This window comes from Carassius gibelio, chromosome B18, assembly GCF_023724105.1.
Source record: "Carassius gibelio isolate Cgi1373 ecotype wild population from Czech Republic chromosome B18, carGib1.2-hapl.c, whole genome shotgun sequence".
NCBI lineage: Eukaryota > Metazoa > Chordata > Actinopteri > Cypriniformes > Cyprinidae > Carassius > Carassius gibelio.
This window is the reverse complement of record NC_068413.1, coordinates 22219347-22238129: the sequence shown is the minus strand read 5'-3', so window position 1 is coordinate 22238129 and position 18783 is coordinate 22219347. Positions and strand designations below refer to the sequence as shown.

The following is an 18783-nucleotide window of genomic DNA, read 5'->3' as shown; positions in this document are numbered from 1 at the left end:
CACAGTGATGCCATAAAAGAACCAGTTTTGGTTCCCCAAAGAACCTTTCAGTGAACAGTTCTTTTCTTAGTGTGAAGAACATGTTAATCTAAAGAACTATTTTCAGCTGTAAAAGACCCTTTTGTGGAAAGACAAGGTTCCATGGCTGGTAAAAGTTCTATGTGGAACTATTAATAATATTGATAATAAAGAAACTTTACTTTTAAGACTGAAGAAGAGAGGAAAAGATGAGACAAAATAAGAATAAAATAGATAATATCTAGATATGAATTCATAGATATTAAGAGAAGAATGAGGATGGAGGTAGGTGTTGTTGTCTTAGTCCTGTGCTGCTCTCTAGAGCACTGAGGATCATAATTAGCTGTGACATCCTCAGCATCTTCACACAACACTTCAGTTAAACTCATTAAGGTCTAATCAGTCCTTTGTTACCTGATAAGAGCAGGTGGGACATTACATGTGCCTGAGCAGTCAGCGGAAAACAACTGAAGCTCTACCGGTGCAGTGCATTGCTCTTGAAAAGAGAAAATAAAAAGCGATTTTTTCGGCAAATTGTCACACGGTTAATTGCAAACATAGTCTGGCGATGGTAATTAAGAAGCAGCACTTTGACTTGAGCTATTCTGATGGCGCACAAAGCGTGTTCTCACCTTTCTATTACAACATAAAAACCAAAGAAAAACACAAAAACAAACTTGCATAACAGATGCAGCATAATAAATCAGCATAGTATAGAAAAGTTCAAAAAATAAAGGTATAAAATAGTCATTTTAAAATATTTTAAACACACATCATCACTTTGTATACCAGGATTATCAGGAATCTTGTGGATTTTATATGCTGACAAAACTGAATACTAACAAACAGCGCATTCCTTGTTTTAAAAAAGCGACGCAGAGACAAGAGTACTGTTCTTCCCTCAACATCTGATCAACTTTAGACATAAAAGCTATTATTTCCTGCCAAGCACATAAAGGGGAAAGGTCAACTTCCACCTCTTATTTTGAAACTATTCTGGAGGCAAGAAGCTCCTTTCACAACTCTTATTCTGATAAAGGTTTGCAGTAATCTTTAAATCTGTCCACTTCACGTAGAGAAGACTTATTCAAAAACACACTGTACTGGACTCTGCACCAGACAGGAAGTGCCCTAGATTAGACAGACCTTCAGCGGCGTTGCCCAAATGACCTGGATGCAGACAGTTTATCATGAATTTTAAAACCATAGAAAGGCCTTACAGCAACACTTCAGATACAACAGGCATCTCTGTATTTCTGTCCAGCCAGATATCATTAACCGAGTTCCAAAGTTGCCTACCTAGACAACATTGTAAAGCATCATAGACCTGTTCCAAAAAGTAGACTTGTCTCCTTCAGAGATTATGCAGAGATTATCTCCTTATCATATACTGTGATAAGGAGATAAGCAATGTAGATGGTAGAATCCAAAAACATACTGGTTTCCTAAATTCAATATTTAACCAAATAAACTGTTAAAAACTAAAAGACGCGTGTCTACAATATCAGTTTCTGAAGTCTGTGAACATGAAGTATAAATGGTGTAATTCTTACTCATGATTACCCAGTTGTTCGCCGTTCACAATGTACTTCTTTCAGTAACGGCATGTTTGCACAATGTTCCGAGTTTCACGGTTACCTTGAATGTCATCAGATATGCGCTCGTCTAGAGAAGTGGGAGTGTGTCGAGACTGACGGTGTGAGTTTTTGTGTAAGTGAGGTCTTGTCTGTGAATTTCTGAGTGGTTAAGGACATAAACGAAGGCTCAGCTCTTTCTTTGAACAGGGTTAGCTCGACCTGCCGGCTGGAAATGTCTCAGAGATACACACACAAATGAACACTGTACATCCACAATCTCAGTGAGCCGCCTTTTTGTAACTTGTACCTTGTAAAACAGAATCCTAACTGAAAAGGAACCTCACAAATGAAACTGAAAAAACATCTAAATACAGCTATGCATGAAGTGCCACACTGATGCCCTGAGGTGATACACACTCAAAAAAGTTTACGCTAGTTCCTCCAACCAAGTCGTGTCATAAACATGATCATACATATTGATGCATAAAAAAATTTTGAACACACACATTTCCACATAATCGACACTTTCTTCACTTCTTTCAAACTGCTTTTACATGCAATGAATAAAAATAAGCCTTCCGTTGTAAGATATCTTACTATATATAGGAACTTTTATGTAGGAAAGACACATTTGTGGTTTTCTGTCTGCCAATTTGTCTGCCTAACCACTTAGTCATTCTCATAACGGCATGTTTCATTAGCAAAGTCTCGGTCGGGGCAGATGTTCATTCACCCCCTGCCTTCTGCCACCTGCTCCAGCCACCGTAAGTCCAGAGGTGGCTTCACACGTGCCTCATATTTCCAGCCGTTACTGTGACAGAAAACCACAGACCCGCATCCATCATTACTCCATATTTCTCTGTAGGCCTTGATGATCTAACTTCTGATGGGCAAGCGAGTGCTTTTTAAAGTTTGTGGGGTGATTTTTAAAGTACATTTTGTGTGATATACTAAATTCTATCAAATACAAACATGGAATTTTGCCATATCAAGCTAAATTAATCAATTTAAATACTTGAGGTATATATTTAGGAAGTTAACAGGGTTGACAGGTTTATGTATTATCTATTTGACTTTACAAGTTTGGTGCTTGAGGTCTTGAAACTAAAAGGTGCTTTTAGAATGAGAATTTAAATGTGATGCTTTGAGGGTTGAAGTAAGGTAACAGGGTTGACAGTTTTAGGTTTTATGAATTTGACTTTGTTTTGTGCGAGAGGTCATGAAAGTAAAAGGAGCTTTTAGAATGAGAATTTAATTTGTGACATTTTGATGTTAAAGTAAGGTAACAGGGGTGACAGTCATAGGGTTACATATTTGACTTTGCTTTGTGCGTGATGTCATGAAAGTTAAAGGTACTTTTAGAATGGGAATTTAAATGTGACATTTTGATGGTTAAAGTAAGGTAACAGGGTCGAGAGTCATACAGTAGGTTTTACATATCTGACTTTGTTTTGTGCGTGAGGTCGTGAAAGTAAAAGGTGCTTTTTTAGAATGAGAATTTAAATGTGACGTTTTGATGGTTAAAGTAGGGTAACAGGGTTGACAGTCATAGGTTTACATATTTGACTTTGATTTGTGAGTGAGGTCATGAAAGTAAAAGGTACTTTTAGAATGAGAATTTAAATGTGACATTTTGATGGTTAAAGTACGGTAACAGGGTTGACAGTCATAGGGTTACATATTTGGCTTTGATTTGTGCGTGAGGTCATGAAAGTAAAAAGGTACTTTTAGGATGAGAATTTAAATGTGATGTTGTGAGGGTTAAACAAAGGTAACAGGGTTGAACGTTTTATGTTTTATGTACAGTTTTTGACTTTAAAGGTTTTGTGCTTGAGGTCATAAAAGTAAAGGTGTTTATTAGAGAATTTAAATTTACCACACAAACGTATATGGTAACAGGGTTTCCAAATAATATGTGAACACAACTTTGAAAGATCATAAATATATAGACAGAACAGTCTAGTTGCACTTAGCTCTAAGCTGCTAAATGTGACTACAGCTAATGAATATGTTAAAATATTATAAACATCAACATTAATTTCTGTAAAGCTACTTTGAAACAATGTGCAGAAAGGGCAATACAAATAAATATTTTTATCATTTTTATAATTTTGTTTTGTAATCAAAACTAAATATTTGCTAAATAAAGAAAGTAAACACGTGAAAAACTAGGCACAGACAAAAAGAAAATGACACACAACAAGTATACAATGAAGTAAAAGCATTTTTGTAATAATGTAATGTCTAGAAAATGCCACATAACACATTAGTTGCATTTTTTATTATCAATAAACTATGCAAACCCATTTTCATGGCAAATGTAAAAAAAAAAATGCTTACTGTAGTTTTTAGTTCAGTGAAGTAGATAATACTGTTGGCAATAACTGTATCAGCATATGTTAAGTTTGTGGTCCAGTTTGAGGGTGTAGCTTTATTTATAGGTTTTTGAGCTGATATACTGATTTGATGACCTGTTGGGGCCAGTTTTATGAGACGTGGCTCACAGGGAATTACACACGGCAGTCTTAAAACCATTAGCTGAGATCATTAACTCTGTTCAGGGGTAGATTTGTGCCAGTGACATTTGCAGAGGAAGGGAAAAGTGAATAAGACAAATGTGAAAAACAAAACTAAATACCAATAAGTCGTGCATTTGTAAAAAAAATAAATAAATAAATTCATTGTTACTGAATATGGAGAAGGGCGAACAGTACAGTTCTACAAAACCTGTCCTCATGTTCCTTTAAAGTTGCCCAGCTTGTGATTTCTGAGCTCTGACGACCCATATGTAATTGCTCTCCCATAGTAAAAACCTTGCGCCTGTGACGTGCCAAGGTGTTCGGCCAACAGGAAATAAATTGTTCGGGCTTTGGGCTTGAGCGGCCCCTTTTTATTGGCCACTGACCTCACTCCCGTTAACCAGCTGGAGCTGCAGCAAGGCTGTAATTCCCTAATAAGGGCGTCTATACCTCCCAACCACCCCCTGAACACTAAATTTGAGCAAGACGAAGGTCTGGCAGCCGGCCGATCCTCCACATTCCCATAATCCTTTAGTAAGGCTCCTGACTCCGCAGCTAGTGTGTTTATAGTAGAGGAGGAAGGTATAAGCTATTAAAAGCAAGTGGCTGAAAAGGAGATAAAAAGTGATAGAAGAGACTTGGGTGATGACTGTGATAAGTGCACTTTCTGCAGAGAGAGGTTGAGGTGAATGTTGTTTAGTTTAAAAAAAAAAAAAAACAGAGTGAGATATACAACAGTACAATAAAAAGGCATATATAAAATCATGCATATATGTAGATATTCTGAAAACAGCTTTGTGTGTGTGTGAGAGATGGGATTTTCTCATTAGCTCTCAAATCTCATTTGCACTACTGTAGAATCAAAGTTGCAGCATCACAGTCGGAAGTGTTTGACCTTATGTGATATTAATCCTGGCACAAAGTATTATTTGCATATATAAAACTGAACATATGCAGTGAACAATGTGAATTCATGGAACATGGGCAAATATATATATATTTTTTTTATTCCTTCCCTAATTATGTACAAACAACAATTTTAGAATGTATATAGGATATACACATTCTACTTACTACACAAATGAAGCCTATTTTCTGGAAGAGAATCAATATTCTACTAAATGTTTCATTTGGTTTTCCATAGAAGAAAATAAAATAATGTGGGGAGGAAAAAAAAATGACAGAATTGTTCTTATTGGGGTAAACTACAGCATAACCTTTAAATACAAGGTTTTATTGAAATGTTTTCTACTGAAAAGCAAGAGAGAGCTTCACAACACCACAGTGGTTGATCTCAATTTACGAGAATCCGCCTCTGCTTGCATTGTGTCGACCCATTCGCTCGAAAGCAGAGAGAATACTGATCCTCTGGTCCTGCAAGTGAACCTCACACAAAGCACGAGCCACACGCACAAACCCTTTTCATGCAAAATAAATCAAAAGTGGCTTTGAGGTAGGAATATAAATCAGAGGGCTTGGGTTATGTACAGATGGCTGAACCTAACACTGGCCCTAAGGAAGACACTCAGCATGTGTGTTCGAGTGTATAGGTATATATTTATTTCGGACCGAGTGTAGTTGTACATATGTGTGATTGAATATGTGTGTGTGATCTTTCAGACCCCAAGGGGCTCAAACTGCTGGACATTCTGATGTTGCTTATTTGAATGTATAATGGGTTTATCTTACAGCGATGCAGCCAAGTGTGTGTGTGTGTGTGTGTGTGTGTGTGTGTTAGGAGACCTGTTTGTGTTTAGAGTGTGGACGAGTTTTGTTTGGACTATGCTCCACCAAAATCTGCCACTACGTTGCTTATGATTTATAATAATCCTTATGAGGTGTTTGCTGTTAGCATGGTTTGAATTTATTATTATTAAATGTCTGAAGATAATAATATTTTATCAATGTTTAGCCATTACGAGAGTTTCCTTCATACCACTAACTAAAAACTGCAAGTCAATTACCATGTTTGCCGTGCTGCATAGTATCTTTAAAGTATCTTTGTGTCTAGGCGCATATCAAAGTATTTTTTAATATGATTTTACTGTGGTACCACCATAGTGATTTGCAGTACCGCACAGTACCTGCATTAAAACATACAATAAAAATGCTATTTTAAGATGACGATTCATTCATGCATTAAAACACAACATATCTTGCTTAATCAATATTTTAAAGGTGTTGTATTAAAATATTTTTGACTGAACTAAACCATAAAAATACCATAGCATATTTGCAGATATGTAGGAAACATGCTAAGTTCACATATTTGCTTCTTCAACAAACAATGCTACAGTCAGTTATTTTGCCAGATGCGTACCATGATATAATGATGGTATTCCATATCTCTCGATATAAAAAAGAAATTAATAATTGTTCCTTCCCATAATAACACAGTACTAGCAAAATTTTTGGTTGTATGAATAGCTAACAACATTCATAAACATTACTATCTTCAGGTATTTAATATACGCATCAAATCATGCTAACAGTGAACACTTTATAAGGAAACATTCAAAGCTGCGGTAGGGAACTTTTGACGCTCTAGCGGTTAATAAACAGAACTGCTTGCGTCTTGCGGAAGAACATCGTAGCCGGAACTACTTCTCTCTGTTTATGTCTATGAAGAATCACAAAGGTACTGGGTTACTCCCGAAGCAATCTAAAATAGTCCGAATATAAACACTTATTACAGGTGCACCCTAGTGATTCAGGACAAGCTAAAAACACGGTTTGGAAAATGGATTCATGGTGTACTCGCTTATTATATAAATTTTTCTACATTTTGAACACAAACAAAGTGACGGACCACAGCTCTGATTGGTTGTTTCTTACCGGGAGCAGTCTGTAACTGCAAATGGCAATAGGACCACTGGGAGAATTCACAAATTTAAAAAAAATATATATATTTACAAAAGTTACCTACTGCAGCTTTAAGTCATATATACACAGTAGTAAAATAGTTTTTTATGTACACCTACATAACAAATTGTTGCCATATTTACTTGGTATTCTGATACTTAAAATAATAAATGGCAGGGCAAACATGCGCTTTAAGGTACTTTTTAGGTATTATACATTCATAAAACATTACTGTCTTCAGGTATTATTTATATCCTTCAAAACATGCTACAGCAGACACCTTATAAAGAATAATTTAAATCATAAATAACCCAGTAGCAGATTTTAGCAGAACATATTACAAACAAGATTTGTCCTGTCTAAACGCAAACACACACACACACACACACACAAGCATAAATAAGTCAGTGGCATATTTTAGCCTCGTTGGTACCTAGACCAAATACCAGTGTATTTTTGGTTATTGTCTAAAGTGATATGGGATGACTTACCTTGGCTGCTCCGATCTGCTCTTTCCGGAATCTCTCCAAGGGTGTGATCAGAACATCATCAGCATTCTGTATCTGCAAACAGTAAAGCACAGAAGGTATTTCATGAGAAAACAGTCGCCATTAAACTATATTAACTTCTGTGAAGTTCACAGCTTGACTTAAAGTTAGAAGGCACATGAAACATTAACGCCAAAAGCTGAGAGTTTTAACAAGCTCACTATTATGAGCAAATTTGTGGTGCGAGTTTACATTTCTGCTTGTGAGAACATTCACACCAACACTTCGGGAGAGCAGTAATGATTAGTGTGGTAAGACTTCATTCATCAGTATTCATTTAATGAGAACTCCAGAGCGCACCGCCGCAGTGCTGTACACTCCACAGCTATTAAAATGAGGAAAATTAGCAATAATATGAACACTGTGAATCGGCGCAAATGGCTTTTTGTTTTAAACAGGCCATGAAACACACCGACGTTGTCAGAGCCGAGAGAAATATGGCCCTCATCAAGCGAAGTTTTACATCCACAGATACAGTAGGCATGCATTTAAAATCTGAAAAATGCCTCTAGATCTCTATATCATGCGCTCTGAAAGCTCCTCGCAGCACACTGACAAAGAGAGCAGGAGATCCTAGGGTGTTCTAGGTGTTTGCTAGGCAGCTGTATAATAAATACAGATAATGCTTAAGGTAACCTAAACTAAAATAAACATTCCCTGACACAGTTTACACAGGTCTCACAAAAGGCATCAATTGTGCATGTGTCATAAGCAGAACATTTCTGAAAGCCATATGCAGCTTTAAGTGTACAGAACCTTAAACTGCATGCATGCATTTTAAGATGTTTCATGTGGTGCCCAAGAACAACTGAGAGGAGGATCCTAATTCTTTAAAGGTCAACGGTGCCTCTGCACACGGTTGATGAATTATGTCTATGATTGGTTTCCTGTAGTGCTCTTTGTTGCACAGCTGAATCAGCCTACTTCTGAGCATGCTGTTCATTCCTACAGGGCTGTCATGGAGGGGGTGGAGAGTGCGGTCCATGATGCTGTCCAGAAGCCAGGACATCATTCTCCTCTCCTCTACAACCTCCAGATGCTTCTGTTCCTCTCCAGTGAAAAAGTCTGCTTTCTTGATGAGCTTGTACATCTCCAGCATTACTCCCAGAGCCCCAGCTCACTACAGTGTAGAACAAGGCAGTCACATCAACCGACTGAAAGAACACGTGCAGCTACACACACCTCAGAAAAAACCTGAGATTTCATTGCTCTGGCCCTTTTATAAATAGATGAAGTGTTTCAGTGTGGTTTGTCCAGTCTGCTGTCAATGTGAACCCCAAGGTTTCAAACCAGGGATATGATATATGTCTTTTTAATGCTAATTAAATACCACTCACACAATTCTCCTTCAAGTACATTTCTGCAGAACGCTGCGACTGCCATTGAGATGAACCGGAATGCTAACAGATATATCTCTCTTCAAGTATTTGAAACCTCCTTGCCCAAAACATGCCAACATTCCAGGTCAGGATGCACATCTGCGTATGTGGAGCAGACCTGAGGTGGCGGTGTGACATGGCGCCTCGCTTTGATTAACAGAGTTATTCCGCGCCGTGAGGGTGTGTGATAAAGCTATAACACAGCACATAATACCTGGTCTAATTTTAGAGAGACCTTTCTCCTCCACCCTCTCTGGAGAGCGTCTCTCTCAGCCCATAAATCAAAAAGAATTGTTTTCATTGTCTCTAAAAGCCCCTGAAACACACGGTCACCCTCACCTTTGCCTGACAAAGGCACACGAACCTCATCTACATCCGAGCGCTCTGTGATTAGCCGCAAACCCTGCACGGCTTTCTATCAGTTTCTCATTTCAGACCTTTGTTTTGTTTCAATTTCGGAAGCACTGCTTCATTGGTATTCAAAAACGGCCCCCCTGAGCCTTGAATGGAGAATTTTGAAAGCGTAACTTTATCAAAGGAATTACTGGTTAGATTAATATTCCGACACGAGAGAGGAACCGCGATGCGAGCATCATCCCTACGGCTAGTGCAGGCGATAAATGCTAAATGCGGCTAACTGGAAAGTAACTCAATAAATACTCCAATTTCCAGCTCTTTCCTTGATTATTATTTTATGACCAATGAATAAAGCATGTGTATTCGAAACTCTGAACAATCCGTTAGGCACAAACAGGTCCATGTACATGTGTATCTTCCCTTAGAGCTGAAAGGGATCCGATCTATATGATTTTAAAGCATGAGTTGAATTGACACCTTGGCTGCACTTCATTAGCCGTTTGGAGTGGAAAGTCCTCACGGCTGATTTCATACCATTTTAACTTCCCTGGCTGTAGAGCAAAACATCCTGCGCTGCAGTGCTCAGACACTGTGACTAATCTGAATCTGAATGACTTGATATCAACAGTGAAGGTTTTCATTGCAGTTTTTTCCTCTGTAGTTGTGGAGGCAGTTCTCAGGACACTTGACCTTCCGAATAAATTTTCGGGATGAGCTGCCGTAATCATCCTTATCTGGAATGGCCATCCTTTGAAGTCTCACCTGTAGGGATCACATGTCACCGGAGACACGCCAGGGACATCAAAAAAGGCTTAAATCCGAAAACCAATTGCTTTATCGTGCGGCAAGTTTGTGGAAAACATACATGCAAAAAGCTGAACTGAACTGATTTTACATTTCGCTCCTTGGAACTGTTTAACGCCCCATGAGACGTCATGCCCGAGGCCTAAATACAATGCTAAAAGATTAGAATGTAGGATGATGTGAAAAGCACACACACACACACACACACACACACACACACACACACACCCACACACACACACACACACACACACAAATAATCTAAAAGATAACCAGTGTGGCTATGAATAAATATAGATACTATATGGCTTTATGTCATATTATTGTGAGTGGTATGGTTAAAATAAATGTATGTTCAAAAAAAAAAAAAGAAAAGATGGTTGCACTTTATTTTACAGTACGTGTAATAACATGTACTTATAATGTACTTACAGTGTATTTATCTAAGAAAGTTCTGGTAACACAAGGTAGCTACATGGGGTAGGGTTAGGTTTAGGGGTAGGTTCAGGGTTAGTACCTAGTTATTACATAGTTATTGTAATTACTATAATAAGTACATAGTATGTACAGGAACAGGACTGTAAAATAAAGTGCTACCGAAAAAAATATATATACTTTTAGATATACATGCAAATGTGTGAACTAACTCAGTTCCCACTTTTTTCTTGCATATCAACTGAAATACACATAAAAACTATTCTGAAAATAACCAAAAATGAAATATTCAATAATTAACACACACACACACACACACACACACACACACACACAAAGAAAACTACATATACCACTAGATATGAGAGTTCAGAGACCTCTACAATTATACATTTTTATGAAACACAACAGAAATCAGTCTATTAAAAAAAGAAAAGAAAAAGAAAATGATGAGAAATATATGTTGTTGTTAGCAAACACAACTTTTACTTAATCATATGATAACAGACTCATCAACTCTTTCAAGTTACTCATAAAAACTTTTCATAAGAGATCAAAGCAAATGCCTGCGAGGAACAAAAGCATCGCGGGCATCTGAGAACAGTCGGCAGTGATCTATAGGCGACTCTAATTGGCGTCAGTGAGGTAGACTGCAAAAATGTGCTTTGAGCTGAAAACCGAATGTCTGCTGAATTCATTATGATGCCGTTCGTTCAACAGATTTCACGGCACGCATGCCACCGATAAACCTAAAAAAGAAGAATAGATCCATTTCAGCTCTACAGTGTTACCCATAAGGCATTTCACCAGCAAGGTACTTCTAATTTCTATTATGAACTTGTATTGATATTTCAAGACAACATTTTCTGAATTAAGACATCAGTTTAGATGTACTTATGCTATGCGCGCTCTCAGCGAGACACAAATCTCACCGACCCATGTTGATACAGCCTTCCAGCTTCCTTGAACAAACCCTCACATCTTTCACATGAAGGTTTCACGCTCATTTAAGGTAATGCAAGATGCACTCAAACTTCTCATTGGTAGCGGCGTAAGGCGAAGAATGTCCTGTTTTGCCCAAAACTGTGTCTGTTCGCTTCACTCTGGTCAAAGGGGGATAAAGCACTTTTCAACATTGCACTCAATTCCTGATGTTGCTTTTACTTATTCTAGGAAATATGGCAGACTGTGTTAGGTTAAACTGGTTAACTAAAAAAGTTTGGAATAATTATGATTTTTTTCATGTTCTAAGAAGATTCTTGTGCAATAATTTAAAAATACAGTAAAAACTATTTAAAACGCTGTTTTCTAGTCCGATATGTTTCAAAATAGAAATCCTGAATTTTCAGCATCATTACCCCAGTCTTCAGTGTCACATAATCCTTTAGAAATCATTCTAATATGCAAAAAAGTGTAAAGACTTCACCCATAAAGCTGTGTTCTCGCTGTTTATTTGATTTAGCTGTGAGAGGCATGTGGTGTCTTTTCTTCTTCAGACACATTTGTCTTAGTTACAGTAAACTCAAATAAACCTCACTGCTGTCTGGTTCTAGTGTTGGGGCAGTGATACCGTCTCGGGTCCTGGAGTCACAGTAGAGTACAGTCCATGTGTCTCAGCATAAATGCCCACTTGAGTCCCATCAACAAACTCTGTAAACCTTGGAAACAATCACTGCATTTCTCTCTGTCTACCCTCTCTGTCTTCATAACACAATCACAGTGAGGACAAACAAGAGCACTAGGAGACTGGATAACTCACCGAATCTAGCCTAAACCAGGTCATGGTTTACATGAAATTCGAATAAGTACTTAACTGGAATTTTGGTGGTTGATCTAACCCCCCCATAGCAATTAAGCATATTTCCATTCCAAATTTGCATTACTGCTCTAAAAATATAAGTTCAATAACTATGATTTACTTATAAATTAGGACAGACAATTTTTCAATCACAAATAAGCAAGAGCTAAATCCTTAAGATATACTCAGTAAATATCTCTCTCTGCATTTCCTGTAGTGAATAATATGTTTATCTATCTATCTATCTATCTATCTATCTATCTATCTATCTATAGATAGATAGATATATAGACAGACAAAAAGACAGATAGATAGATGTTACTAAAAATACCCTTTATTTTCTTTAGATCATGAATTGAAATATGGCACCTTTTCATCAGATTTACTCCAGCACAGCTTTAGCACTTGGCTGCACTCACTGGAACTCAGATGAACTTCCATATAGCTGCACGTCAAACCTAAGCTCACGAAAAGAGTGCCTTTGAATGCAAATCGCATCAAATTGAAGCTTAATATGAGAGTGTAATAAGCTGTGAGTGGTTTAGGGCAGAATGTAAGCATAAACTCAAGATTACATGAATGAACACAACTGAGGGCTTGTCTTCCTAATAGCCTTAATGTAAGACGGGATGTAAAAGCGTGCTTTGAGCTGTCTACAACACAAAACAAGCTAAGAGGAACAGTGTCAAGCAAGTGAGGAAATTACTAAACAGGGTGCAGGCTGAAGATAACCACACCTGGCTAGACTGACAAAAAAAAGGGAACCGAATTTCACTGCTTTCACAACATTATCGGCTCCGAGGACAGATTTGTTCTGGAACGGCATCAAGAGGATTTCCCTAAAGGATATGATCACCTTTAAAATAGCACCACAACATCAGGCCCCTGGCCTCTGAATGCCATCAGAACTCAGCGGCCTTGAACAATCTCCAACCATGCAGAGCACAAAACGCTTTCTCTCTCTTTCACACGCACAGGCTTTCCATCTCTCTTTCTGCTGAGAAGGCTTGCTGTCTCACACCGGGGGGAATTAAACCAGACTTCTCTTTAAAACGGTGGAATTTGATAAGTCTGTGCTCCACAATAACACACTTGGGTGGCTGACGCACGCACACACACACACACACACACACACACACACACACATGGATACCGATTTTTTTCTGTGGCTTTGAGCCAAGCAAACCATCATGACGGCAATAAAACCTTCATGCTGGTCTAGCACCAATAACCCAACTTCACCGTTCCAAAAAACGCCCTTGAATTCGTACTGGCACCAAATATATATATTTCTGTTAATAAACCACTAAAACAGAAAGTGACACTAATTTGATGCACATGTATCTGTGAGGCATTGAGCGAAAGCAGCTTCTTATCGTTCGGTGTCTTTTCTATTTTGGCTTGTTGATTGACTCCAGATGTGACTAGGGGACGTGGGGGGTTGGGGGGCTGAGGATTTTGTTTCAATTTTTCGTCCGTGAAAGCACACGCTTGCAACTCCGCCAAGGAAATGTGATCTGGAATGTTGGGTTTGCTTTGAGTTTATTTGTGAATTCCCTCAACCATCCGTTCATTCGGGATTTTATTCATATCAAGTTGTAAAATAATTTGGGAGTGGTGTTACAGTGATACAACAGTGCTAGTGGTTGCCAGGGTGTTACTATGCAATTAAGCGTGTTGATATGGGGTTGCTATGATGTTTTGGTGGGATATGAGTGTATGCATTCTTTTTTGTACGATAGGGTTTTCTAGCTGGACAGTTGCGAGGGTGTTCTGGATGGTTACTAAAGACCAATGATATAGTCATTGCAAAGTTCCTTTTTGTTAGTTTCAGCACTCCAGTGTACTTATGTTTTTTACTCGTGTCTGACCTCGATGGACTGAATGACGAAATTAACCTCAAAAGACGTACACGTTAACCCCTTACTAGTAACCCCCCTTTTTTGGCATGGAGACCGAAATTACATACCCAAAATAAAAAGGTTTCTGCTCATGATTCTTTCTGACTAGATACATAATCAACCTTTGTTCACAAAGCTGACACTTTAAAGTTTACTGTTCAGGAATCAGAATCACTCAGACTGTTATGATAATAGAGATATATAAGCTCAAACATAAAAACAAAAATAAAAATATTAAAAACATATGTTTTAAATGTATTTAAAAAAATGTTGATGTAGGAAATGAGTTTGAAAACACAGTGTAGCTAAGGCCACAAGTCTTCCAAGACTTCATAAAAAATTTCATAATCGAATCTGTAAAACTGTGAATTTTATGAAATATTTTCTAAGGCCATGTCATGTGTGTTTTTAGAGAAGGCTAATCAGATTGATTTATGGCCCTTGTCATCTCTGTAAGATCTCACATGTAAACTTTCCTGTGCTCTTTGTGTATGTTTCACTGTTGAAAACTGCCCGAATCATGATTGTATTGTTCTCACCAAACGGTTCTTTCACACCTCCGCCAAGTATGACACATTATCCGCATTATTCTTTTATCATTATTCTTTTGTTTTTATTCCACCTTTATTAGCCTTGATTGTGGTTTTTCAGGCTTTACAAAGCAACAAAGCAGCGATCTCACTTCAGTCTCTCTTTGCATTTAGCCCTTATTTATCAAAAGTCTTACTATAAAAATACAACAAAACATTTTCTTACGACCTTACGTGAATTATTGAGACAAAAATGCATTATGAAGAAGAAAAGCACCTGCTATTAGTAGCATTGGTGCTAACGTTAGCATCAAGCTACATCTGACAATTTATGAAATTATTAGTACACTTTTACTCAAAACTCACTTTAAACCCCGATCGAGTGTTTATAATAACTTCCTTTAGCGATCAGGGGTGGAATTTGGTCGTTTACTGTTGTAAAAATATGTTATTTGTAGCCTTTTTCATCGCTGCACAAGTTAGCATTTCCGATGTACATTTTCGATTTTTTTTTTTATAAAAACGCCCCAGATCTCAAGAAATTCTCATACCAAGCTTTACTATCGTAATCGCGGGTTTATTATTCGGATATTTTGTGTGTACAGAGGTGTTTCAGTGTTGTTTTGGCCAGATAACTACCAGGAAGTGTGCAGGAAGCATGTGACACGATGGGGCGGTGTCCAGATATGAAACTGTAAGATTGACGTTTGAAAGACCCAATCAGAGTCTGAGTCACACACCGCACGAGCTGTGACTACTGCACGCACACAGAGATCGCTGGGAGAGGCTGTTTATCATCTGATCGCGTAAATCCGTGGAAAATGAATAGAAATGACGATTCTGTCTGAAGAAATATGAAGTAAACATCAGTAAATATATCCATATATCTCAGCAGATATGCATATTTGGTCTGTAAATCCTTATTGACGCTGTTCAGTGAGTCTATGTGAACACAAATAAACCGCTCTTGACGTGACTGAATATGAGGGAGTTGTGAATTTCTATTCAAAATGTGGCATAATACGGATTTATTATTTTGCACTCCTGACATAAATCACTAAATATCTGTCACTGCAACAATGTTTTATCAAAATATTGGTCAAATATCGAAGCTTGAGTCTTTAAACTTTCCATTGATGCACAGTTTGTCCAGATGAAGTAAGACAGTGATGTTTAATGTGCTGTGAAAGTGAAACAATAATAAACTGGGGCCGTCAGCGATGTTTGCACGCAAAGGGGTTAAAGAAGGTGGAACTCCAGAGCTCATCGTAGATTATCGTGCTATAGAATGTTCTGGGTGGCTGCCAAGATGTTGTAAGGTGGTTTCAAGGAAGTTCCCTAAAAACTTCATTAGATATGGTTGCAAGTTCTATTGAACTCTCTTGGTGATGAAGGAACTTGCGGCCATAGGTGCTTTTGGGAAACACACTCTTGGGTGGTTGTTAAGACATTGCTAGTTTGGTCTAGGTGGTTATTAAAATGTTTGTAGGTGGTTGATATGGCACTGGCAGGTGGTTTCTAAGGGTTTCAGGGGCCAGTTGCATAAACATAGCCATTATGTTAAGACTGTGTCTTAGGAACTAGTTTGTCCTACTAGCTGTTAGTCAGGAGGTAATCAGTCTTACTTTTCAGAGTCTTACCTTTTTCTAACTGAATTAAAAAAGTTACAACCAGTATTAAACAATAAAAAAAGATGACTACATTTTTAAGACTAGTCTAAGCTGTTTATGTATCTCGCACCTGGATGGTTGATAAAATTTTGCTAGATACTGCAGCTGCTGTGCTGTTCTGGGGTGCGTGTCCCAAAAGCATTGTTAGCTAATTATGGTCATTAGTTCCACTACACCTTCATTCCATTTGACACTCTAACTCTAGCACTCTATTCTGATTCTATTTTATATATTTGTTGACCCTATAACACTTGAACTCTCGATTAATTTCCTAACTGCTTGTTTTCTTTAAAAAAGGCCTCTAACACTAGCTTTCACGTTGGCCTCAATTACGGAGATGCACTTTCTTATTGTATGTATGGTGCACAGGTGAAAAAGAGAAGAAGGTAAAGCTGGTGAGCTGTTCTGAACCACTGTAACAAACTATGATTTGGCCAGATTTAGTTTGAAATTACATAACACTTCATTGGTTTCACTTGAAGTTTTTTGGGGCCTTATGGATTTTCTGGCCCCTAGTTCAATGTAAAATAATGATTATACTTCGGGCAGTGATGATTGTGTGCTTAGAGAGCTGTCTTTATGTATTTGTGCATGTCAGAGTTGCAGACCTTTGATAAAGATATGATTTGTTGAATTGAAGACTGACAGCTTAAAATCTGAAATGGCATTAAGCATTTTGTTCTCCACAAGATGGAAATACTAATGAAGACATGGACAGATCACAATTCATTTCTAATTGGCATATGTCAGTAGGTCAGCATTACTGACAGCATCACAAGGGCCTGACATCAATAACACTCGACTGATGAGAACTGCCGTTTTCATGTATATACGGCTTACTAGGATTCAGTCTGAGAGCGGAGCGCTCTCTGTTCCATGACTGATTGGGCTCAGGAGATCAAGAGCACACTAGCAACTCTACCATGGAAAATATTTGGAAAATCTCCTTCCTCCATTGCTCATACTCCTCTGTTCAAAAATTTATGACAAAAGGTGTTGCTAGATGGAGAAATGAGAGCGCTTGAAATCTCCTTTCCTTCCAGGTTGAGCTTTAATCACAAAAATATCCTCTAAAAAGCGCACAGCAGCCATTGCGTCCTATTAAAAAGGCTGTCTTGCAGGCCAAGGTGATGAAACACCAAGCTGCAGACAACGCGAAAAATAATGTGAATAAACTGAATAAAGTGGAAAGTTTCATTGTCTTCTAGTTACATTCCATGTGGTTTCTCATTAACCACGACTGGCCCTGGATTACGGGATGTCTTATTAAGCGGTGAGCAAAGTCAATCGGTGAAAACAAAGAATGGACAGGAGCAGTGAGCCGCACAATGTAAACAAAGATAATGGCTCCGTTTCAACCCTAGCCTGGCTGTCTACCGCCTACGTTACAGCTGCCTTCAACATTAACAGCCTAACTGAAATGTAACCTCAAAAAGATTTGCAATGCTCAACCTAGGCAGCAACTCGCTATTTTTTAGTGCAAAATAAGATTATAATAGATGTTTAAACAAGAAATCTAAAATATATATTCAATATTAAGTATACAAACTTCAAAACATATCCTGCAGCGCATATTTGTTTTTGCAGGGTCCAAAATCATTTCATATGCTTTTGTGTGACTGTACCTTTAAACCTCACCATTTGATCTCCATTTAACCTCACTGCTGTCTGGGATAGAGATAATAAAGATATCTCATTTGAGATATTTTCTGTCCTTCGGCCTAACTCCCAGACTAAATCTTCTGAGTTTCTTCTTTGCAAAGAGTGTCTTTGGAGCAAACTATGCGCAAAAACTGCTAAAAGGAGATTAGACGTTTAAGATGAAGGAGAGGAAAATGAAATCGAATCCACTGAGGCTGCTATCCTTAAAAGTGTTTTGTTCTCAATAAAACTAATGTGTCTGAATGTATGGGACCACACTAATGAGTTTATTCCAGCCATAAATCCATAAGTTATGCATTTAGGATTAAAGTAATAAAGTGTATATTTTAAAGGTCCTTTTTATGATATTCACCAGGGTATATACAGCAATCCTTAAGTTAAATTTACTACTTTTTAATACCTTTTTCACTACCTTCAGAATATTTTTTAAAACCATCACGACACTGAATTGCAAGTGTTAATCAGCGACCTTTCTATTATTTACACAGATTTTGACATATATAACATACAAAAAATAATAGATTTAGAGACTGATGTTGACAGCATATTGCACATTTATTTCACTTAGTAAATAAAAATAAAACAAATACCATAAAATGCGCAATGGAGAAAATGGATAGACCGAACAATAAGCCTGCCTGTTAGTGTTGTCACGGTACCAATATTTCAGTATTCGGTACCGATACCAGTGAAAATCCACGGTTCTCGGTACCAATTTTGGTT

At 37.8% G+C, this 18783-nt stretch overlaps 1 protein-coding gene across 2 annotated transcripts in view; it reads right to left on the bottom strand.

Annotated features, from left to right (window-relative positions):
- Positions 1-18783, bottom strand: part of LOC127977145 (rho GTPase-activating protein 42) — a 103775-nt gene that overhangs the window by 31329 nt on the left and 53663 nt on the right. For both annotated transcript variants that reach the window (XM_052581849.1, XM_052581850.1), the window contains exon 4: positions 7468-7539. In XM_052581849.1, the coding sequence (XP_052437809.1) occupies positions 7468-7539 (72 nt within the window). The remainder of the gene's footprint in view (positions 1-7467; positions 7540-18783) is intronic.